The sequence below is a fragment of the Aphelocoma coerulescens genome, chromosome 1A (assembly GCF_041296385.1).
Source record: "Aphelocoma coerulescens isolate FSJ_1873_10779 chromosome 1A, UR_Acoe_1.0, whole genome shotgun sequence".
Taxonomy (NCBI): domain Eukaryota; kingdom Metazoa; phylum Chordata; class Aves; order Passeriformes; family Corvidae; genus Aphelocoma; species Aphelocoma coerulescens.
This window is the reverse complement of record NC_091014.1, coordinates 49,935,399-49,961,371: the sequence shown is the minus strand read 5'-3', so window position 1 is coordinate 49,961,371 and position 25,973 is coordinate 49,935,399. Positions and strand designations below refer to the sequence as shown.

The 25,973-nt window shown below is 38.7% G+C and overlaps 1 protein-coding gene across 9 annotated transcripts in view; it reads left to right on the top strand.

Annotated features, from left to right (window-relative positions):
- The first annotated feature begins 12,725 nt into the window (after positions 1-12,725).
- Positions 12,726-25,973, top strand: part of ANKS1B (ankyrin repeat and sterile alpha motif domain containing 1B) — a 414,782-nt gene continuing 401,534 nt past the window's right edge. For 7 of the 9 annotated variants that reach the window (XM_069000638.1, XM_069000646.1, XM_069000631.1 and 4 more), the window contains exon 1: positions 12,726-12,898. In XM_069000638.1, coding sequence (XP_068856739.1) covers positions 12,765-12,898 — 134 coding nt within the window. In that variant the 5' untranslated portion in view covers positions 12,726-12,764. Of the gene's footprint in view, positions 12,899-15,504; positions 15,550-16,387; positions 16,427-25,973 lie in introns of those variants that run through there. The other 2 variants (XM_069000655.1, XM_069000668.1) reach the window with 2 other exon arrangements.

The following is a 25,973-nucleotide window of genomic DNA, read 5'->3' as shown; positions in this document are numbered from 1 at the left end:
TAAACTCTTGATAGTCTGTGTTCTCTCCCAAAATAAGGGGTAACTTCTGCATCCCAACAAGATGAATCTTTCAATTGCCACCTAATTAAAAAAGCAGATAATAACTTTTTTTAAAGGTAATTTTTTGGTTTTATCTGCCATTGCCTAAGCCACTCCTAAGCAGTTACATTAAAGTATCTGTAATTTATTATTTCTTCATTATCTCCTGCCTTTCTTTTTGTTCACTGTCTTTAGTATGAGTGGAAGTAGAATATACGTATTTCCTAAAGCTTTCCACCATGTAATCTCAGTATTAAATCTTACATAGTTTTAAGAATCTCTGAAAGCACTGTTTTGGAAGTAAAAATAAGATGTACTTATGCTGTATCTTCTGTGAGAGTAAGATGGCAGTGTGTGGAGCATAATGCATGAACTGGTTAATGCATTTTTCCTAGGACAGAGTATGTCTGAAACCACCATGATTTAATTTGAGTTGGATAATTGGTAAGTATTTTAAACATTTGACAGAGACACGAACAAATGAGCGCTTCAGAAGTGATAGTCTGAGGCAGTAAGTGCTGAATAAAGAGGCAGCCTCTATGCAACTTACCTGTGGAATAAATCTGCAAACCTCAATACACCACTACCACGGAAGGTGCACTGCCAGAAACAGCTCTGTCAGTGTAATTATATTGTTCTGGCAACCGTGGAGTTTTTGAGCACTGGAAAATCCTTTTGCGATGAGAATGACCATCTCGCAGTCCGTGAAGGTTATAGTATTTCAGCGATCAGAAAAGCCGCGCTGAGGTGCGGGTGTTTCAGCGGAGGTTGGGGTGCAGCCGCGCCGCCCCCGCTGAGCAGCGCTGCCGCCAGGTGGCGGTGCGGGAGCCATTCCGGGGGCACCACTCTGGGCAGTGTCAGCGTGCAGCCAGGCCTTCCATAAACTTCTCATGATCAGTTTCATAACATCACTTTAAATCTGACAGCTTGGGGTTTTTTTTCAAATTTAGATAGCTTAGCTTTGTTTATACTGCCTTCTTTATGGCATATGTTTTCCTCTTTAAGTAAATCACATGAACTGCCTAAATAGTGTCAGAAGAAAGATTTTCTTCCCCCTTTTAGCTTTAAATAAATTCCAAAAACTTATTTTCTCTACATAGTGTCCCTTTTATGGTAAGAATTTTCCAGAATTTTTGTGCTTCATCATTATCTCTTAAAAGTGTAGAATAAACTTTTCTTGTTTTCCCATCATTATATAGATTAAAAGCTCCACCTTGATATCAACAATTTATTTGTTCCATTTCCTTGCTAACTAGAAAAAACCCTCGTTTCTAATAAAAGGAGCATATAGAGAGGTTCCCTATGTTTCTTTGGGAATAACCAAATGTAATCCTTTAAAAAAGCTTACCTTACTCACCTTTGCCAGATGGTAATCTAGCACGACAGTTTATATTAACACTATAGTGTGTGGTAAGTGATCTGGAGTTATTTCTTTTTATATCCTGTTTGGCTATTCAAAAACTTACAGGCAGAATGACTAAGCAGAGAGAAAAGCAATTTATATAAAATTTACTGTAGGAATGGGGTCGCTTTATTTTTGTCAAATAGAGAAAATAGCATAGAAAGCAGCTGTCTCTTCATTCCTCTGGAATCTTAATGTAGTTTTTTCCTTCTGCTTATTTTTAATTCTGTTTCCAACAAGAGGCTGCAACTCAGGATAGGTACAAGGGAGAGTTTTTTAAGGTGTCATCCTGCAGTGCCACATACTAGAACATGTTGCAGAACGTGATAATATAATGGACACGAGCATGATCACAGCTGCTTACCTGAACTGAGTTTGATGTAGAAATGAGGTTTCTCTGTTCAAACTTAACAGGAAGATAGCAGGAAGTCTCCTGAAAAAACACTTCTTTCTAAAAATGAGATTTGCTCTTTCTGTAGTATTCACCAGACCTTTTTGAGTGTGTGTGTGTATATATATATACACACACACACACATATATATATATATACAAGAATACTTATACAACAGCTTTCTTAAAGAATTATAAAAAAAAAGTCACCCCCAGCATTTCATTTCCTATCCAGAAGTAATGTAAGAAATATGGTAAGTTGCAGTCAGTCATTGAGAAACTCTTTAAAGCAGTATCAGTGCTATTTTCTTTAACTGGATCCTAAATCTTCCCAAATCACTAACAGCTGGCAATGTAACTCATGGAAAACTACAAGTTAAGTTTCAAACTCATACTCATCTGAAGATATATCTGAAAGCAGTCATGACCTGAATGCTGTTGTTAAACCTTCCTTTGCAATTATCAGAAACATTTTCAGCTCATGCAACAGGAAAGTATTCCTTCAAAGTCACAATGTTAAGAAGATTTAAAAGACTCCTTGAAATGGGACTTGACAAAATATTTCAGCAGGCAAAGGCAACCTAGAGTTAATCTCTTTGGCCTTTTCATTATGCAAAACATGTCTGTTGTTTAGCTACTGTAAGTCAATGAGGAAAAAGGGGAGAGTTTGAAATAAGCATAGGGAAAACAATACACTAGAACAAATTCTGAGCACTTTATTCATGAGAACATCTTCCTATGTGGCTGAATAGCTTTCATCCTTAATGTCAGTGTGGCTGCCTTTAAGTCCACAGCTGCTGGAATCAAAAGGAATATTTTTACTTAGCAGCAAATAGTAATTTATAGGCAGTAACATATTTATTTTTTTCTTCTCCATCTGGTGATAAAACTCATATATGGAGCAACATCATACTGCATGTGTTAGCTAGCTATTAACTGACAAACATTGTCATAATCTCCCACTTTGCTGATGTCCTTTCATTTTAAGGATCCTTAGAAACTTCTTATGCCAATCAGGAGAACCTACATAAAGTGGGATTTATGAATAACAGGAAATTTAGTTATCAGATACTCGGTATCCAGTCTCACCCACTCTACCATTCCTGATACGCATGGGAAATGGGCCTGCCAGAGGAATCTGAGCCTGAAACACTGGAGGTGAAGTTACTGTGAGAACTTAACTGAAGCTGTGTGTAACTAAGAAAGGATGAGGCAGAGCTGTAGCACAAACACATCCTCGGCATGATGTACATTTTCACTACAACCACCCTAACAGGGTAATCTTCCCTGTGAGAAAGACAGGGTTGTATTATAGAAGGAAGTAGAAAAGAGAGACTGGGAGTTTCTATGAAAGGAAATTTAAAAATTGCAGCAAGAGAGAAATGCACAATAAACAGACAAACTGAATACTAATTAAATCAGGTGCTATGAACATTTAGTTACTGTATACACAACGTGCATTAGATTGTGTACATTACAAAATGTATCAAAGCATTCAAAATAACTGGAAAACATGGTTTTGTGTGAAAACAATCCTACCTGAAAAAAAAGAGATTTGGCTTCCACAGCAAATCTGTTGTTTCCTTGCTCAGATGGTGGTGGTGGTGAAATGTTTCAGTCTCTCCTCACGAGAAACAAGTGATAGGGCAAGAGGAAATGGCCTCAAGTGGCAGTAGGGGAGGTTTAGGTTCGATAATAGGAAAAATTTCTGGACCAAAAGGGTTGTCAAGCACTGGAACAGTCTGTCCAGGGTAGTGGTAGAGTCACCATCACTGAAGGTGTTTAAAAGACGTGTAGATGTGACACTTATGGACACAGTCCCGTGGTGGACTTGGCAGTGATGGGCCATTGGTTGGTCTTGATGTTAAAGGTCTTTTCCAACCTGAATATTTCTGTGTAAAGGGATTGGGCTAATGCAGGGTGGTGTCTTCACTGGGATATTGCTGAGAAAAGCATTCATTTGATGAAATACTAACATCAAAATAAAACTGGGCAGTTCCATATTTTAATATTTCAAATTTAAAAATGTTTTATTGAATCCTTAATATAAAAGGGCATGATGTGATAAGTAGTAGTGTCATAGAAGTTCATTAATTTGCCATTACAGAACCTATTTTCAAAAAACTACAGTGTGTGGCAGGTCCAGAGGTGTGAAAAGAGGAAACAAATGTAAGAAAACAGCAGTTATCAGATTTATGTGCCTTCAGAATTTTCCTACTTGAATTATTCATCCTACTTTAGTTATTCACCCAGCTTTATTGGAGGTAGATCTTTTAGCTCCAATTTGTTATATACTTAATTATTTGATTAAAGATTACTTTGCATTAATTATTGCATATTTTCCTAGGATTATGCCATATTTGCATATCCATAGCAGAGGGTGTCTCTGTACTTTCTATTCTCTTAATAGAATATGGAAATAGAACATCTATCACAAATAGCTGCACCAGTTTGCTTCCAATGTGAAAGAATGCAAAGATTAATTCCTAAATGTGTTTTTCTAAATCAGCACCAGATAGAAGAGTGTCTTGTATATGCTGGCATTCCTGTAGTCCTCTCTGCCACCTTTGCTACTGATGCTCTAGGGTAGGTCAGCACGCTATTGTGTTCATAAAACATTAATCTTACATGTGATAATTTCCTGTGCATGGTTCTTCCTCTGAGATCTTAGCTTTAACTTAGCTGCTGAAACAAAGTCAGAGCTTTTTGCCTGGGGTTGATAGTCACCTTCAGTTCAGATGAATAAGTGTAAATCAAATTAATTGGCTGGTTTAGCCACAGACTTCACCAATTATTTTTTTGGACCGAGACCTATTGTATTGTTAGAAGGCTCAAAATGAGGGAGTTGCACATCAGCAAACAAATTACTCATGTTAATATTTTCCTCTGTAATCCAGTTACATAAGAGGTAATTAAGATTAAGAAATTCACTGCAAAACCATGTCCTCATGCAAAAAGCAATAACTTTCTTCTCTAGGCAGTGCAGGACTAGCTTTCTAATTTTAATAAACACTCTATAATATTGTTTTGTGGGGCTTGAAGAAGTAATTGAGAATGAAGAACCTTTTTACTGTTGGGCTAACTGAATAAAATACATCAGGGCCCTAATCTTGTGCTAGGAGCAAAGTACCAGCTTCACAAAATCACTGTTTCTGACAAATTTGATATTAATTGGGTTTTTTTGACAGACAGTAGCAGTACCCTTAACATCAGAATAACTGCGTGGTTGTATATGTACTGTGCAAAACCACAATAAACAATGTGCTGCGTATTTTAATTTACATACAACAACTCCATTAAACGACACTCTTACACAAGGCAGTAACCTGAGATAAAACAGATCAGCAAAATGATGAGCACAGCTTACATACCTGTTATTTGTGCTATGTTGCTATCAGTGTGCACACATACAGGTCCATACTAAAATGCCATTTCTCAGAATAAAAGCACATGCTTCCAAGTAGAATACAAAGCAACCCCAAGCCTATTCTAAATTAAAATATTTGAATGAAAACAATATATTAACATGGTTTAAGTCTGTCCCCTGACCACTGTGATTCTTAAGTTCTTGTTTAGGAAAAATAATGGGTAATTGTTTTATATTTACCTTTTCCAAGCCACTTATTTAATATACTTCTATTTGTATCTCCCTATGGTTATAATATTTTAAAAGCTGAAGAGGCCTCATCTATTTATGCTTTAAGAACCTGTACGTACTATACATCTTATTATAGCTCTTCTCCTTTACTGTACCTTGCTTAGTTCTGATGTAATGTTTTGGAGACAGGACAATATGTCAGTGGTCTTATACACTGACATATTGATGCTCATTTCCTTTCCTAATAATTCCCAATAATTTTATTTGCCGATTTGATTACCATATAGCATTAAATGGGCATTTTTATAGAAATGTATGGAGATGTAACAGCAGTTTTGGAATTGTAAAAGGGGAATCCAAAATATCCCTCCACTAGAGAATTAATCCATTGTTTTGTCAACGTTGAGTTCCACCTTCTGTTTTATTATCTACTAGAATAATGTACTCTTTCATATTCAGTTTTAGTCCAAGCTATTCTGAAACCTGTTGTTTTGATACTTTATTTCACTTCATATTTTCTTCAGAGGCTCTTTATGAGCAGTGCAGGTCCTACGAGAGACCTCTACACAGCTGTCCTGACAACCTCTCACCAATGTGAAAACTGGTCACTCTTCCCCCCTTTACTTCCTTTAACCAATTGTCCACTCACAAGAGAATCATCCCTCTTAATAACAATTTGATTTCTTTAAAAGTATTCTCTGAGGACCTTGTCAAAAGCTTTTTGGAAAGCCAAATACAACCTATGGATCGACTGGCAATTTTCTATATGCTCTTTGACTCCTCCAAAGAACTCTAATAGAAACACATGACTTTCTTCTCCAAAAGCTGTACTGAATCTTCACTATTGTATGCAGCCAGGTGTCTAAGAATTTTGGAAGCATGCAAATCAGACTCAGTAGTTCTCCATGCCCCCCTTCAAGCCCCTTAGGAGTTATCAGGATCACATTTGCCACCTTCCACTCATCTAGCACAAGGCAAATTGAAACAATAGCTCACATGTCATCATTTTAATTTCATGAGTGTTAGATCTGAGGTTCTTCAGAGTCTTTGGAGAATTGAATCTGGTCCAGGCAAGTTATTTTGATCTATTGATTTGTTTCAACAAAGCCTTTTCTTATGGGACTGTAACTTCAGTTAACACCTTGGACTTGGCCTGTAACGAAAGGCCCTGGTAGTTGAAATGTCAACCACTTTTTCACCACAAATAGTTATACTCACTGGAAAAGAAACCTGGCCAGACCAAGAATCCCATGCAAAGTTAGCTATCTGCATCATTTGTGTTAAGAAAAAGCACCAAAGCTAAAACTTGCAAGGATTTGGTAAATTAAGTAAGAGAATCAGTGGAAAACTGTATATTTGACAATGCTATATTGAGAAAAAAGAATGCTGTGTCTGTTTGGTTCCATGTTAATTCTCACTGAAACATTAATAAAAAATTTGGTTTCGTCATGTATTTCTCCTTTTAAATAGTTCTCCTATTTTTCCTGCTTGTAGACCTCTTACCGCCCAGCTCTCCGTCTGACAGGTACACCTTTTAAATGCATATAGACAGTTATGAGCCTTCCCAGATCATTACCTAAATATACTCTATTTTGTTCCATGTGGACCATTCATTTCCACTAACCATGCTCTCTTTTGGACCCAGTGAGGTCTGAAGTGATGTTGCACAACAGCAGTGGAAATTTCAAATACATTCTGCCTTGTTGGTCATCACCATGTGTAAGCACAAACACAAACATACCTAAAGAATGTATGACATATGAGTGTTTGCTCAACTGTTTATATTAATTCTGAGGAGTGATTTACCACTATGTATTCGTGTAGGATAGTTACTATTAGCGGAGACAAAACCAGAACAGACCCTGGCAGAACACTTCTAGCTATGCTATTGCTTTACAGTGCACCAGTCCCCTTGTGGTGCTTTCCTCGATATTACTGATGGAGAGCAAGGATAACACGTGCACACAATTCTACCAGCTGTCTGTACTTGCAGTTGCAGTCCCTCGTTACTTGCATGTTTTGGCTGAGACTTCTCTATGATCCTTCTTTCAGGCAGTCAAAATCTGATGTGTTGGCAATGTTGTACATATCCTCAAGGGAAGATGAGAAGGGGGGAATATTTTATAGTCCGAAAGAGGTTACAATGTATCAAAGGTAGGAACAAGTTGTTTTTTATGCAATAAGCTGTGCATTAAACAGTACAGGCAAAGCTTTAATATTGTACTGTATCTGTCAGCACACACTGGATTGGAGCATCTAATCAGCATGCTGCTCTCACTAACTTGTATCCACATTTGATTGTGCATTTCCCTCTAATGCATTAAAAATAGTCTCAGGCATATTTTGATAGCGCACTGATGTAAACCTAACACAGAGCAGAAGGATTGGATGAATAATCATACTGCTAATCCCACCTGCTGTCACACAAGAAATACATGTAAAGAAATGTATAGATATATCAGTTAACCTTAGCATCTGCCATGAGAGCAAAATCACAATTGCACTGGAAATGGCATGGGAGAAAGATTTGACTTTCTGTCAGTACTATCCCATCCCCATATTCTGGAGGTTCAGCTCTCCAGCACTGACACAACCTGCAGCCTGTGTGTACTCGACACTTTCCAGCAGCGGGACATTTCAGCCCTGTGGGGAATGCAGCACACTTCCCATGATACATTCAGATGACTCTGTAGGTTAATGGCTGCGAGACAGAATCACGGTTTAATTTCTTGCTCTTCTTTAACGTGTTCAGAGCCCCATAAGAATGATGTGGTGGGATCACTGCAAATGCTGAGACAGTGCCTTGCTGTTGTGCAACATCACTAACGGACTGGTTTTCCATTCTTTTCCCCTGCAAATTTCCAACATGCTTGAAAGGAAGTAAGTGTTTATAGAAAATGGGATCTAGTCAGAATTGTATGGTCAGAGATAGGATTGTTGTGGGTAAGCTGTCAAACATGGCTTTTTCCTCACGTGTTACCTCAGCTTTTATTTAATCGGGTGAATCCGAGAATCCATGCAGTCTTTTAAAACCACAGCACTCTTGGTGTTTTTATCTCCCTCATGAGTTAGTTTTAGTACCTTCAGTTTCTATAATTTTCTTTTACAGTGGGGGAGAATGCAAGTCCTTTTGCATATTTCAGTGGTGAGAGCTAAACTAAGCATCGTGTGAGTATTATGGTGTGTCCCAGTTATCTAAACCAAGGACATGTCCACTGTGCCATCTACCTGCTGAGCCTATCCCTGAGGAGGGCCTTCAGAGGAGGGCTGACCTGCATCTGGGTTTCACCTTGGCAGGGAACCAGGACATGTTGGGCATTCACTCCTGGCCTCAAGAGCTCATGGCTTGAGACTCAGTTTCTTTTTTTTTGCTATAGGTATACGCTTTAAAGAGCAAAAGACAATATCAAGACCGAAAAACACTTGCCACCCAGACGCATGAAAAATACTACTTTTTCTTGGGCAGCCTTCACAAAAAAACTAGAATAATAATCAGGCCTATTTAATGCTAATTCATTTTCTGCTGTCAAAAAGAACTGATGGTTTATTCTAGCATTTTGTGCTCTCTCTCAGAATACCCCTCAGAATCTGTAATCAAGATCTTAGGCCTGCCTTATAGATATATGTGAGAGAATTGATAACACATAGTCCTGAAATATGATGTTAATATGTTTGCTATTCCACACAACTATTTTTTAATATCACAGATTTAGTGTTTTCTTCAAAACCTACAACTCAGTTTTTCATACTCCCTTCCATGCTTCTGCTTGAAAGTAGAGAGGGGAATGGAATGTTAGAAAGCACCCATTTAATTTGCCTTTAAGTCAGGGAGGCTGCAGGAGGAAGAAATGAAGAAGTTGTCACCCTGATATAAGAACAAAGCTCAGTGATAGTTGCATTGTAAAAACATTAAGGAAACTCCCTGCTTTTTACAATCACTCCCGGTTCTTTCAAATGACAAACCAGTTAAAGAATTTCTAGGTAGGCTAAGTGCTCCCTCTGGTATTTTAGAAAATGGAAGAAAACAGAAGGTAAAGCATATGTTCTGTTAAGAGAAATTTTGAGATTGAAGGTGTGATGCCACTTAGACACTGACAGCTGCACTGGTCACAACTTAAAATGTCTTCACAAATACTAAAATCATAGAATCAAAAGTCTGCTGTGATATGGAACATTACTGCTCAAAAAGCATACAACGTTTTGAAAGATCACTTTGCCGTTTTACAAATTATTTTTCTCTTCTGTAACTACTGTGAATTATAAAGCAATGTTTCTACTTTCTATGTCTAATTCACCTATTTATCATACCTACAACTTTTAACACTCCACAGTGTTGTCCTGATGTTACCAGGAGCAAAAACCGTAAGATTTAAAAATAGAAAGGAGTCCACTTAATCTAATGAATGGGTTTGGCCATTTAGATTCAACTCAGTCTAGATACTTTGTTTTTCTTACTACAGTCCACTGTCGATTTAATCTCTGGAAACAGACCAGCTCATGTTCTCAATTCTTCCCTTCAGTACCCCTTAGAATTTCTCCATGTTTAACCCTTCCATTAACTAGTGCTGCTTATATTCCTTTTATCTTTGCAAATTGATAGAATTACTCTGTTCTGCCCTATTTGTTAATGAAACTAAATCTACTTGGCCTTCACAGGGGTTTTTTTGGCACTAGGCTGATGGGTTTACTGGGGTTTTGAGGCTTGCTACATTCATAAAATCTTTCTGAATTTGCTGGCTACTGCATGCATCTGCTCCATTGATATTTCTATCCTGATTCTCCATATTGCTCCTCAACAGCTTTCTGGACGATCATTTCAATTAAAGCACAGTCTTGAGATTTTATTTTCCCTTGAAGATTTATGTAACGTTTATACTGAGTCATATTTGCCATCTGCTGATCCAACCACATAAACAATACAAATTCTTAAAAACCTGAGATTTTCCTAGGTATCTGCTTCTAATCTAATTTTTCACAAATGTGCAGGTTTATGCACATACTCCTGCCTTATGATTAGCTCTTCACCAAACACTGGCACCTCTTCAGAGGCTCTCAGCAAACTTGAAGAAATCTCTTCATGCAAAGCATGCAGAGGGTACGTGAGAAGGTGTTTATCAGGCAATGCATGTGATTGCATATAAAATCAAAAGCACAGCAGGAATACAGGGAAATTAAGGCAACTTTAACAGAGGACATCAAGAATTCAGAAGGCGGGGTGTTCTTAGTTTATGGCTAACTTCTTTGGCACTAGTTAACTCTCAAGTCGCTGGCAACAAGATACAACTTTTTAGTCCAGCTTTACATTACTGTTTTCCACTGTGACTCTGCTGTGACTAAAGACTTAAACTATAAATCCTAATTCATGTGATTATACATTTATATATTCAAACCATAAGGAAACACTTGCGATCATAGAATCAGGCCTTAAAATTGCTATTTATATCAGACTCTTTCAATAAGAAAGGCTGTAGTTACAGAGTCCCTACTAATTTTATGCATGTGCTCAATTCTGTGTCCTGCTGACAGTATTGGAGAAGACATTATTTCACATCCTGAAAATGACAAACTATGTAAATTACATTCTTTAGCTAAAATATACTGTGTTGTTTCTGTGGACTACTTTATTGGAATGATAGGTCTCCATAAGAATTTATTATTTTCCTTTGTAAGAGAAAATCAGCCCCCAGAATTAAATTTCTATCCATTTTTAAGAGATTAAAACTGCTTAATTAGCTAATAGAAACACAAAAACATCTGTAGAACTGTCACTGACAGGAACTAAAACAAATCAATTGTGAAATCAACAAGGATCTTTCCACTGCCTTACATGTACAATAGGTTTGGTGTACTAAACACTCTGAAAACACAACATTAGAATCCTGCCTAACACAATATTATTTTGCCATTGCTGCCACTGCTTCTTTTGAACACAATTCATAGGAGAGTGCCACTGATGTCAGTGGGGAAAATGGTGAGGGATCGTAAGTTATTTGCCTGTAGTCCTACCTAAACCAATTATTAAACTAAAACAGGAACACGGGGCTATAATTTGGTTCTCACATATGCACAGTATCAAACGGCGCATTTGTCAAGGATGTACCTATGATTTGGCCAGCACTGAGTATTTTCAGCACTGCTTGAAAAAACCTAAAATCCGTAAGGAACGATTAATTTCAGTGCCCGGAAAAGTCATACAATTGAAAAGGTCTCTATAACAGGTCTCTATAACGGGAGCTCCAGAAGGGCTGACTGGGTTTGATACCAAATATATTCCGTTATACCTCCTATCCTTGGGAACACTGAAGACCGCGATCCTGGCGTGCGGCAGGTGCCGCCCGCCCAAGTCGTTCCTGCCCTCCGCGGGCCCGGGTTTTCCTATCTGCCTGCACCGCTTAGCGCTCCGGGGCCGGCGGTGTCGGTGCGGGGCTCCTGCGCGTCCCTGGATGGGCAGGAATCCCTGCTCCAGCCCCCGCCTCGCACACACGCGCGCATTGTGCCACGGTCCCCTCGCCCCGCCCGCACCTGCTGACAGTTCGCCCCGGGGGTGGGTGCAATGTCCCTCAGCGCCCGCCGCAGGAGCCCGCCCTGCGCTCCCTGCGCTCCCGCGGCTCCTCGGCCCTCAGCCCCCGGCACCCCGGCCCCGTGCTCAGCGCGGGCAGGCGCCCCCGGCCCGGCGCTGCCCTGAGGCCGCTCGGAGCCGCCGCGGGGGCCGCGGCCGGCGCACCTGGCGGGGCGGGGGCCGGGCGGTGCTGCTGGCACCGCAGTGGAGCGCGGGGCCGGGGAGCGCCGGGGCGGGCAGAGGGGGCACCGCGCCCGGGCAGCCACTGGGAGCGCGCCAGCCGCGTCTCCTCAGCAACGGGCCTGGCACGGCAGGGCTGCGCCTCCTCCTTCCTTCCTTCCATCCCTCCCTCCGCCCGTTCCTCCCCGCTTCCATCCGTCCGTCCGTCCGTCCGTCCGTGAGCGTCGTTTTCCCCGCCAGCCCGTCCGCCCACAGGGGCAGAGGCTGCCCGCTCCCCCCACCCCATCCTCCCGGCTGGGGCCGTGTGTGCATGGGAGTGGGGGGGGGGAGGTTCTTTATTGGCCTCGTCCTCCCTCTCTCCCTCCCTCCCCCCTTCTTCCACACTCCACCCAGAAATGATCCAGTGAAACTAGGAGGAGGTGATTCTCCTCCTCCCTCCTGCTGCTGCTCCTGCTGGTCTGGAAGGGACTGCAGGAATCTCTGCTGTGCTCTGCTCTGAGGCAGGGTCTGGGGAGGGGAGACCGTTCTGTGGAGGGAGGGGGCCGCTGTGGCCCGGGGTGCAGCTCTTCCGTGGGGGGCTGCTTGGTTCCCGACCATGGGGAAGGACCAGGAACTGCTGGAAGCCGCTCGCACTGGGAATGTGGCTCTGGTGGAGAAACTCCTCTCTGGGAGGAAAGGAGGGATCCTGGGCAGTGGATCTGGAGCTATTCCCTTATCCAGCTTATTGAGGTAGGGACATCGTTCCCCATCAAATGCTGGGGATATTAACCTCTTCTTCCCTATCATCATTATCATCACCCCTCTCATCTTCATTTCCATTCCCGCATCCTTCATAGTAACAATAAAACCTTCACTCTCTCGCCAAGTAGAAGCATGCCAGGGTTTAAAGTCACAGGCAGTCATTTTATTAATACAGTGGTACTGAATTTCCTGCCTTCAATGCGTCTGCAGGGTCCTTGTTCATTCTTTTACTAGCTGTGGTGCAGAACTTATGTTTTGACTGCTAGGCTAATATATACAATGTATTAATTACCCTTCCTTTGATATTTCCGTCTTCAAATTGCTACTTTAATCACAGGTGGAAGTGTTTATCACAGACAAGGCATCGCATCGTGGAATTCTCTGTAAAAAGACATACCTTCACCCCATACCCTCATCCATAGTTGCTACCCTTGCTTGCAGAAGAAATTAGGCATGCCATCGTAATAAGCCTACAAAACAAAGAAAGGGAATCTTTTTTGTGGGAGATCATCGAGGCAGAGGAGGTGTAAAACTTAGGGAACAGGTTAGGTAAGAGCAGTATTACTTTCAAGGTACCTAGATTTAGTGGAGTGAAACTGGGTTGCTGGCCATGTTGGGTGAAAGGGCTTAACTTCAGTCATTAGTTGTATCTCCTGCGATCTACAGCATAGCTTTGATCGTAAGTTTCATCATGCTCTTAAGTCAGAGCATTGTCACAATCATTTATGACATTTGACTGTATTCAGAGCAGAGGAAGTCTGCAGCACAGTCCAGTGCTAGTGTCCAACACTAAACTAGGCATAGCAAAGGAAGACAAAATGAACTGAAACACTGTTGACCTAGAACTTGAATAAATTGGGGGTTTGGTTTGGTTTTTTGTTCCTTAAAGAAAGAGGAGGCCTGGCACAATGGAAATTGATTAAATGAAAATGTATTTGTGATTCTGTTGCCAGTGCCTTCTTGTCAAGGTATTTATATTATTTCAAAGTTCCCTGTCAGGGAAAATTTAGTGTTAACTCTCCAAATTATACTGTTTAAACTCTACTATAAAATCTTGCTATTTTAAAGCTAGGTTTAGTGCTGTAAACAACAGCAGTTCAGGTATTTGTAGTTTACCAAAGTTCTATGCTATTGCACCATTGTTGAATTACTAACCCATTGACCAAAATCAAAACATACCATGTGATTGCTTTTTGTACTGTACTCAAATAGGCTGCTTAGGAAGAAGTGTGCCAGTTGAATTTGAAATATGATCCCCACTTTTCTGAGTACAGAAGTTAGTTCTCTTCGGTGCAATGACTAGCCATTTATAATCTAGTTCTAATGCATGATTGGTGTAGTGGCTTTCTCCAGGGCTAGTGCCTGAGCTGTATTCTTGCACTGTTAATTTCATGTTGTATGTCGGAAGTTCTGTGTATCCAGAGGGGGTGTATTTGCTTGTGCTTGCCTTCCTTTATTTAACAGCACTGTTGTATGTTGTGTACACAGAACACGTGAACCATGTGTTTTGTATGTACAGATGGGTCAGCACAGTCCTTGTTTGTTACTCAGGATTGAAGTATTTTAGGTTGTAAAGTCAACTGGCTTTTTTTTTTCCTGGAAGTGCACTTAGCTTAAAGAGAAGTAAAGCAGATGTTTAATTTATGGCATTTCTTACTAATGTTAACAAGAATGTCTATGGCTTCTGTAAATGCAACTTCAAAAATGAAGAGCAAAATTTCAGCTGTATGCTGCATCCAGCTGTATGATTAAATATTTCTAATTTAGAAAGAATTCAGTAATGGTTTGATGCGTAAATGTTCACAATTGAACACAGTATGGAACACAAGACTTTTTAGAGGGGTCAGCAGGATGCTCAAAGCAGAAACTACTATGCATTATACTAAATGTTTTTCAGGAAAGAATTGTATGTGACAGGTATTTTGACAGAGCTTTTTTTTTTCTGGAGATGTTCCATGACCTAACTGATGCCATTAATTATGGATTAAGTCCAGAATGACATGCAAGATTAAGGTTGGATCTGTCTTGGTACAGAAAACATGGAAACAAAATAAGGTACTGAGAGTCATATGAACATCTTGATCCTGTTTGGGAAATCAACACTTACTGAAAACAGCAAAGTTGTAGAAGAGCCATAATTGTACAGTATAAAACTTTGAAATTGAGGGGGATCCAAAGATTTTTTTAAATAGAAAATCTATTGAAGAAGTTTACTAGTAGAGCTATATTCGTATTTTCGCATGCAGTTTATTAGAATAAAAACTTCTTTTGAAAGTTGTTTTTAAAGAAGCAACGGAGAAGAATATAGGGACATAATTTTCTTCATTTTATATAATTTTTAGGAGTCATGTTTGACAGTAACTCCTGCTGTTTTGTTGATCATAATTATTGCTCAGTTTCTAAAATGGTGCCCCAGGACTGTAGGTGTCCCGCTGTGGTGAGAAAGTCCATGTTGCTTGCTCTTTCTCCTTTTGGCAGTTCTGTTTCTAGCATTAGGCTGGAACAGTCCAACTCTTTCAGGATGCAAATGGACTAATACCGTGCCTGATGCATTGGTCTAGGTAGTAGGAGTACATTTTCCCTTTGGATTTCTTCAAAGTGCTGGAGACAACTGCATTTATGTGGCTGAATGCTCTACGGTGAGACACCTTTTTTTGGTGGAAATTGGCTTTACAGTAATTATGTTCCCTGTGAATGAAATTTAATATTCATAAATTGACAAATACAAATTTATTATTATCTGAACCAATGAACAAACTATCTGATCTCTGATGTCCTATTCACATTTTTATAACAGCTTTTTTTTTTCCTTAATGGTTAATGTGTTTTATGGCACTTGGGGGGAAAATAGGGCAAACTTTTGTATGGTTATTCTAGAGTTGAACCTATTTGTTGATGCTAATTGCAAACTGAATTATTTAATTTTTAAAGGCCTGACTTCTAAGTCATTAAATTATGACAACAGTTCAGGAAAACAGCTCTGTTCTGGAAAGCTATTTAAGCACACATATAAATGTATGAATGAATTCCTGCGAGAATTTAAACATATGCTTAGAGTATGTGCAAAGTGCATAAAAATGACGTATGCTTAATTAAGACCTCATATGCACCCAGATATCTGTAATAGTTACTATATAATACCTCATGCCCAGATTTGTGTACCTAAAACAATGACAACAAATCAGTGATGTTTGACTGTGTGGACTTTCTAACTCGTTTCAGTTCAGGAGAAGCGTTGGAAGGCTGCTCTGGGTCAGTTTGTGCCCCGTGCCTCAATCTCCATAGTTAGCTCTTTATTATAAAGATTGTGGCTGAACATAGTGAAGGTGAATTCCTCAGGTGAAAAGGTCAGCATAAGGCATTGCAACATGCTAGAGCAAGTAACCTAACACCTGACATAATTTAATTGCTTAAACCTGGGTACTTATTGGTATTTTAGGTGCCCAGGTGTTTTCTGAATGGACTGATGGGCTTTGACAAAGAACCAGGAACTCTGGAGATACATCTAAATTCCAGGTGTGATACACTAGGATATCTAAAGCTGTGTTACATGTCTTGCCTATGGTCCCCAACCCAAAGCATTAGTGCAGAGCTGGGCTCTCTTCTTTTACTATGAAACAAGGCTATTTTGAGACGCCTCATAAAACATTCAAAGTTTAGAAGACTTAAGTCTAAATTTATTTTTTTCTGTTTCTTTGTGGGTTCCACTGCCTGGAATTGTCACACATTAGTACATTAAATATGTTTCATATTAAAAAGAAAAGGTTTTTAAGTTTAGAATTAGGGATTTTTTTTCCAGATTGCAAATAGAATTTTCACATATTTTACACGATTTCACTGGCTCTTATATTATTCCAGTGTAAACACAAAAACTTGACAGTAAAATCCCACAGTCTCTTTGACACAATGTATAATTTAATTTCTGTACCCAAATCCTTAAATGCGTAAATGTTCATATTTTAAAGGATTTAACACATAGAAAGAGTAAAGTGTTTCTAACAAACCTGGTATTTTTAATTTACTTAATTTGATTATCTCTGTGTACAGAACATGTTTTAATTGACCAACCAGTTTTTTGTTGTTGGATAGAGACAGCCTTTGTTTCTTTCAAAGTGTTTTTAGGAAGAATAACTTTGAGGGTTTTAATGTATCTCAGAGACCTTATCACATTTTGCCACATGTAGTCATGTACATGCCTGTTTGTTCTATGTTACTAGCAAGAATGGATGGGTTTTGATTATATGCTAATTTTTAGTCTTTTTAAACTGTACATGTTAAGAGCTTTGGATTTTTAATGGGACTGTGGGATTGAATATTAATTAATATGAACTGGCACAGAGTAGTAGGGAAGGTTGAATTGGCCCTTTTTTGCTCTTTGTTGGCTGCTGCCATTACACAGCATGAGAGGGCGGAGCAGCCTGCCTGGAGCTGGTTTCTTCCCCTTCCACACTTGGCACTGTGGCCGGGAATGGCTCCGTTCTTTGCTCAGCCTTACTTAGCGCAGCTACACCGCGTATAGGCCTGGCCCAAGTTATTTCTCCTCTAAAGTATAAGAAACACGGCAAGCAGATTGTCAGTCTGGGAGTTGCAATCTGTTTCCTCATCTGTTTCTCAGAGCAGTGTCTTGCTTGTAGCAAAGCCACAGTTTAGCCTGATGGCCTCAGTGCGTGCTGAAAACCACACAGATCCTCTTCTGTCCTTGTGCAGAGCCCTCTGATTCATTCAGCTTCCTTTGCAAAAACAGATCACACTTGGTAGGGCTTGTAGAGCAGGAAGTATTCAAAATGTTGAAATACTTTATGAAGCTTTAGTTAACAGTTTGAAAGTTTTTTCATGTTATAGTTTGAATAATAAATGGATCAACTTATCAACAAGAATAAGGGGACTACTTCTGTTTATCATTACAACTAGCGTTGTTTAAAGTAAGGGGAGCTTTCTTAGGTTCTTTTATAGGGAGATTTTCTTATGTGAGGCTTGCAGTAGCAGAGTTCTGGGCTCACACAATTCCAAGGTATTTATTTCAGACAACCAGCACAGATAATAAAATAGAAAGTATTTATTACATAGTTCAATGGGGCATCCATTTAGTCTGTATTTATTTCTAATTTTAGTTATACTACTTTTAATTAACGAAGGGGTTTGTACCGATGTCCTAAGCAGAGACCAGCATTCCCAGATTTCCAAATTACTTTCTTTATCCTGTTAGAGGAGGTAAACTAATTCTTTTGAGGACATACTTAATCTTTCTTCTTTTTGCCTTTCAGTATGGAATGCAAACTAATAATCAGGACAACAGTTAGTTTATGCTTTTTGGTATTAGTGATAGTTGATTGCTGCCTTGGCTTTGTTCGTTTGCCCTTTCAAATGTGTGAGCTTCTCTTAGCCGTCATTTTGTTATCTTCTACCCTTCTTAGACTTATTTTTATTCTCACTTTTGGTAAATGCTTTCAATCAAAGTTCAGACAGCATTTTATCTATTGAATTCCTTAGATTTCTTTTCTAGTTTGAAATATTTACAATATGTATAGGTAGCAATATAACAGTATCCAGGACACCATGGTAGATGGTTAAGGGCAAGTCAATTCACAAAGTCTGTGTAATAAATCTTCCCTAGGAGTTCAGCATGATCCTGGATTCAAGCTCTGTAGTTCAACTGTATGGATAAACTTCTCACTTCTCCTTAGTCCAGAACTTGTTTCCTGAGTATTGGTCAAGTGTATGTTCTATTATTTTTCTAAAATATTAGACCAAGTGCAAAAAATGACCAGCAAGAAGTACAGATTTGGTGTAAAATCTACCAAGGTAATTTTATCTAACCATATATAGGATCAGGTAATGGTAACTGTACTGGGAGGACTGATGGAGTTCATGACAGAATCAGTCAGACTAGTAAGGGAAATTTGACAAACAAGTTAAAAGGAGAAGGTAAGGAAAAACCTTCAGAATGCTGAAGTGTCTATAACTTAAAACAACACTTTAGAATTCTTAGCCACTAGATGTCTAGTGTCTAACTCCACAGAGGACCCTATAAATTCATTGTGATCATCACTGTGTTTCCCCTCTTGTCCAACATCTATGATTTTAGTAGTTTGGTAACTCAACAGAATTAATGCTGCTTTATACATTTTTGAGATTGACATGATAAGTACTGTTTTTAAGTAATAATGTTATAGCAGAACTAAGAGGGGAAATAAATGAAGTAGAATGAAGACGCATGTTATCTGAAAGGTCTGAGGTCTGTATCTTGCGAAGGTTGGAAATGTTATGAAGAAAAAATACAGATGCTTTTAGGGCAGATGTTTCACAGTCACTGCAGTAGTGATCCAGGACATAGCCATGTTTCTGAAACTCTACAGGTAGATTATCTTATTTGCCTCAGTTTCTGTTTGTATGAGTATTCATGGATGAGCCATTAAGGAGTGCTTACAGCTCTAGCCCATTTTTAAAATTTTCTTGACAAAGTTGAAGCATCCTATAAACTGCTTTAATTTATGCTACTGGTATATAATCTCTAAGGGACAGTGTAATGGAGAGTGCAGCTACAGTGCCTTTTCTTCAGCAAGCTTAGTGTGCTCACCTGGGGAGGTGACAGATACAAGAGTTCCGCAGCTAGAATTCTCTTCTGCCGTGGAATTTCTCTGCTGGCCACTTCTAGTTAGAGTACACATTCTAATCCTATACTAATACTTCAAGATAAAATATATTGACAGCTTTTAATGTTAAATGTGTGAGGCATGGTAAGTAGTGTTAATTTCTGCCTACTGATATGACATTTTCACATATGTGGACCCTTTTGGGAAGTGGGCCTTTTTTTTGAACCTTCTAGACTTTATTGGAAGACTTTTTAAAATTTTTTGATTACTTTTTCCTGATGACAGTATTTTCAGTATGATCACTTTGCATTAAGAAGTGATACAACAACTGTTCTGCACCTCAACATCTATGAATTTCTAATAATGTAGAGGTATCTGCTATGAGAAAGGTTCTGTAAGATTTAATTCCACAAGGTTGTGCTTTTATTATAATCATTTTACACTGTTTCCTATGTACTGCACATACGTTTTCTAAAGAGAGAAAAATGTTAAAAATGACATCTCGAGTGCAGTTTAGTTCTACTTTAGAACAGCCAGTGGCAGCTGTGTTTCTATAGGTGTTGATGTCAGTGCTAGGTGTCTAAGTTCCTATCACAGCCAATGGAGATTTAGTCAATACAGTTAGGGGGCATAGAGCGTGACTGAGCTCACCCTAAAGTGGATATTGAGTGGTTTTATTTCAAGATGAAACATGTCCCTAATTTAAATATTTTTGTAGGTAACCTTTGAAGAACAGGGAAACATTTGTAATTGAAAGTATATGTAGAATATATAAAAATGACCACTTATATAGGTAGGTTGAAGCTAAATTTGGGTAGAATTGCTTTCCTTTTGTGTTTTATAGCTGGTTTGGATTAATTCAGAAGCAGTAGACAATAGGTACTGATCGATAATCAGTAGATTAGCTGGTCAAGATGCAGAATTCTGGATGGTTGAAGTTAGAGATACATGATAATTACTTAAAATGCATGATTTTGTATCACATGAGGTTTATTGAAAATGCTCCAACTGTACAAGAAACAAGTTAGAAAACATTAACTGGAGTGGAAACTAGTTAAGAGAGGAAAGGCAAAAGTAAATATGTTGACATGAAAGGAAAATGTGGACTTGGTGCGTGGTGGGGCAGAAGACGTAGTGACACAGCTCATGGAAAAAGCAAAGAATCATTGCCTTTTCCATGAGCTTTGGTTGTTTGGTGGTAAAGTTTGACTTACCAACGTCATGAGCCTACTAGCAAGATTTGTGTGGCAATGAAACATGGCCCACAGTAGAGGAAGATCAGGGGAACATTTACATTAGAGGAACCAATATTACTGTGAGGCCACTGTTAATTTTTGGAGGATTGTGTCAAACATGGGAAGTTTCTGGTGATTGAAAAAGGAAAATGTCATGCCTGTGTTCAGGAAGAGCAAAAGGAAGGTTCTGGGGTCATCAGGCTCATCCTAAGTCCTAGAGATAGTTCCAGAGCATGTCCTCATGAATGTAATTTCTTCTCTCACAAAGGATAAGAACACAACTGAGAACAGCCAGCATGGATTTACTAAGCTTAAGTCATGCCTGACCAACCTTAATTGCTTTCTATAGTGTGAAAACTGTGTCTGTGAACAAGGGGAAAAGCGTGGTGTTTTACCTCAGGGCAGTCTCAGTCAAAATGGTGAGCTATGGGCTGAGTAAGAGGATGATAAGGTGGGTTGAAACTTGGCTGAACTGTGAGAGGGTGTGATCAACAGTCCAAAATCCAATTGCTTGTATCTACTAGAGGGTTTCTGAAGGATTCAAGGGCCAGTATTGATTGCAATGTATCAAGTATAGCAGGTTTGTAGATGACACCAAACTGGGGAGAAACCATTCATACAAAGAATTGCTGTAAGGAGGGACCTGGACAGGCTGGAGAAATGAGCTCATTGGAGCCTCTCAAAATTCGGGCAAAAACATTATGTAGTCCTTCACAGGCTCTTGTGCTGGAGTTTTTTGTGTTTTACTTCTTTTTCTGACATGTTAGTCATTACAAAACTGCAAGTATCACATTTAGTCTTTGAGTTTACACATTAGTAACTTCTTTCTCCTGTAAGAATGGTGTGATTGGGGTGTGGATTTTCTCCTAATCCTTCATAGCCTGGACAAGAAATAGGTTAAGTTGTAAAGTATTCATGCTGTCACAGTATGAGGAGTGTCCAGGTGATAGATGTCCTTGAGAGGAAGTAAGAAAAAAGAAGGGTTTTATAAATCAGGATTGGGAATATTTTTTAGACTAGGTATTTTCCTACTGCATATTGCTTGAATTTTAAGCTTTCATGATACAACTTGCCAGTATAATTTTTACTGGTAATTCTGAGAATTAACTCTTGAGTTTCGTGTCTTCCATCTTTATGTACTGACTTGTCAGGGTCATTGTTTTCTGTTTGTAGATGTCACTTGATATGAATAGTGAATCTCTATGTCTAGGTTATTTTTTGCAAATTAACCCCCCCAGCATAGTAATATTAGCAGTTTGACCCCAGAATCTCAATTAAGTCATTGGTAAGGTTTCTTAAAAACATAATTTGCGCTTATTTTTAGTTTTCATTTTTTTCTCAAGTAATTATTTATCCACTTCCTTGTCCTTCTTGTCATCTGTGTACTTAATTTGTCAAAATATGCTCCTAAGTGATTTGCAATCACTCTGCTTCCTGTTTTGTGCACATTTATTGCAGAGCAGTATCTTGCATAACCAAATGGTAGATCTGCCAGGGATCTTCTCACATAATGTGCACAAGTAATGTTTCAGAGAACCAAATCTATAATTTGTGGAAATAAAGTATACAGCATGTAGTTTATGTATACGTTACAGATCTGTTGTTTGCCTGTCACAACAGTTAAATCTATCCCCTCTATTCCTCCTTTCATGTAGACTATGTAAGTCTTGATTTCAGAGGGAGAGGAGTCTTGTCATAAACAGAAACTGAAGCGTCTAAAGGTATGGAATAGGTGTATGTTCTGGGTGAGGAGATGTGGATAGAAGACAGGTGGAGACCTGACTCAAGGTATTTGGAGTGGTTTAGCAAGCAGACTGTGTGTAAAATTCTTGAGAAGGCTGGAATGCTAGAAATGATTTGTAAAAGAAATGGGTATAAGGATTGAAATTAGGAATGAGAACTGAGACTCGCCATGGTAGTTAGCAGTGCTGAGGAGAGTGAGAAAAGTTTAGATGAGCTACGAGGAACAGGACAGAATAAAGAAAAATTCATTCAGCAGAATAGAGAGAAAATGTACATGCACTGAAATACAGTTTTCATTCAAAGCTTGACATTTTCATATTTCCTTGCTATATTTGTGAAATGCATTTGCAAACTGTCTCCTTTTCTTTTAGTGCTAAAATAAATTGCTATAATAGTGGTTAATAAAGTGCCACCAGTCATGCCATTAGTGTAAGTGGAAGAAGTAGTTGTGATAAATCATCTAGTAAAGTTTTGCCAGTATGACACTGCATGGTGAAATTTCAGGAGTTTTAGTTTGCTTTTTTTATGAATGATAAAAATAAGGTTGCCAGTGAAGTTTTTATGTATCCCACTGAATGCAGGAATTACATGTTTTTTTTAATGACACAATCTGTAGTCTTTTCCTCAGTTGCAGCCCAGGATAGACAGTGCTCATTAAATAAGCAGTTATTCAGCATTTTTAACTTATTATTCAGTGTTTAGCCCTGAGCCTCATTTTCTGCACACAATTCAAACTCTTCTCTAGGAGAAGAATGATTCATTTTTCTCCTGAGCTTTTTTTTGTTGGTGATGTTTGTCGCTGATGGTGTCTGACTGCTTCACAACATTAATGAGTTTACTGTCCCTGTACTTCAGTGACTGGGTAGGGCTTTTAATATCTGCACTTAAAAATGCTGACTGAAGCACTCTTAGATTATGGTGAGAAGTATGTATTGAATTGGTGTTTCCATCTGGTGACTTCAGCGAGCTTGTTTTTCGCAGTATTAATATAGTTAGTGTGAAATTATAGGAGTGGATCTTCTTGGTCAGAATGAATGTCTGTCTAGCAAAGTACTCTTCTCCAGTTTTGACTGGGAGTTAAGAGCCTGTTCTTAGAAGAATATAGTGGCAAAGCAAATGTGTAGTATGTAACAGTTTCTCCAGTGTGCTCTCACAGCTTTTAGCAATTTACAGCAGCTTTCTACAACAGATGTATTGTCTTTCTATTAAGTAGCTCCAGTGGATTTTTCTTGTTCAATTGGTCTTTGAAGCAATGCAAATTTTCAGCATTTATGGCATCTCACAGCAAGGGTTTCACATCTTAATGAAGTATTATGTGAGGAACATTCTCTATAAATTAAGTAGCATTTTATATGTCCAAATGTATAAAGATCTGTTCAGATATATAGAGGTTTGTTTCTGGAGAACAGGCACAGATAGAATTCAGTTCTGTGGTGCAGCATTAAACTGCTGCTGCTGTTCTTACCTTGTTTGATTGATTTAATAAACATCAATGAACCTTTTAATACCTTTGATTTTCAAAAAGAAAAGAGTTTTTATTCAATCATCCCCATTCTAGGGGATAGGCCTGCAGCTGTTCCAAGATCAGCATTCATTGCAAAATAAAAGGAAATAATGTGATTAAGGCTAATACCTATGTGTTAGCAGGATGACTTAACACCAGAACTTTAATCCTTGCATTTGCAATCTCAACAATTTTTAATACTTTTTTTTTTTGTATATAGTTATATATACATTTCCACAAAAAAAAAAAAAAAGTTCCAGAGAAAAATGTATTTATTTTGAGATTGTAAATATAGACTACCCATATGGTGGTGAACAGAATATAGAGAAACTGGGGATACCTCTAATAACTTACAAAAGATTACAACTCCTGATGTGTATCTAATATCTTTATGAGACATTATATAGAATTTGAGATGCTGGAGGATGGTTTTTCCTTTTTTTTTTTCCTTTTCAGCAACTACTGGTATTCATTTGAACAAGATTCCCATTATATTACCTGAAACAGCAAAGGTGAGGCAAGAAAAATCAAATTTTAATTGTTGAAAGTAAAGTGTGAAGAAGAGATGAAATGAAAGAGCTTTCTGTAGGGGAAGGATGTTATTTTCCTCTCTTCTCTTATGGGAAACAGTTATTGGGGAAACAGCAAGGTCATTCCCCAGTGATGAAACGTTTCCTTTTATGCCCTAGAAAGATAGTTTGAGGCATAATTTTCCCACTTAAACTGTGAACCAGAACCAATGAGTGACTTAGAAGTGACACCATTCCTGGTCCATGGTACTTACTGTGGTGGTACTGCTTAACCAAAAAAAAGAGAGAAGCTTCAGCACTGAGCATCCATGTCTCTGTCATTCAAGCAAGAAAGAGCTGCATAGGTATAAATGGCATAAAAGGAGTAAAAGCAGCAGAAATCTTGTCATGCGTCTCTGGTGCATGAATAGTTTTTGCTATGACATGAACTGTTGCAGTATTTCCTCTCCTTCTTTTGCTTTAAAGTTCAACTGGTTGTAACAGAGCACAGACTGAGGAAATAAGTTTTGAGAAAAGCAAGTGAGGTTGTTTAGAAGTGTCTGCTTTTTAAAATGCCAAGGGAGCATCCTCCTTGTTAGGCTGCCTATTTCAGTAGACAACCTCCAGGGAATAAATGAGCTAATTATGATGGTGGTAAGAGACAAAGAGATTTCTTTCCCTTCCCTCAGTAACTAAATATTTTTTTCATGGGATTTTTTCTCATCATCATCGCTTCTTTTCCCAGTATAACTATGATGCCCAGCTTGAAACAGGGGAAAAATTTAGGATGTGAAGAATCCTGAGGTTGCTTATGCCAGCCTTGAAAAAGAGAACCTTGCTGAAGATATTCACTTCAAGACCAGGGAGTCCATGTGAAAAAAAAAAAAAAAAAAAAAAAAAGATCTAGGTTAATGATTTTAATGATTTTAGAGAATGCAGAAGGCACTAGGCTGGAGATGGCATGGAAAAATTGAGCATAGAGCAGAATTCATTGGGTAGTTTGAAAGAACAGACACAGTGCTGATCAAAAGTGTAAGATCAGGGGTACAGGACTGATTTGCAAAGTAGGGCATGATAATTTCCTGGGCAAAGTGGTAGAGGTCCACTTTCAGAACCTTCCTCAAAGACTGATGAAAACTTAAGAAGTGGCAAATAAATTTCTTTAGATAGTGACAAGAAAATACACGCAGGTGGTTGGATGTTGTCTAGTCTTTGCCCAAGGGACCCATAGCAAATGTGGATGAATTTCCCTAGCTACTTGGGAAAATGCCAAAGCCAAACCCACTGTCTCTGAAAAATGATGGAAGGAACTCAGTCCCTTTGTGGTATTTCTGTTAGAGTATGTTCTTGGGTTAAAAAAAAACCAGTCAAGAATGAGAAGGCAGGCTCAGGATTATTTTTTTAAGGATGGAGCCAGAATGTCTAGACTTCTTTCTTTGAAAGTTTACTACTTTGGCTAGTCTTCATAGTAGCTAATTA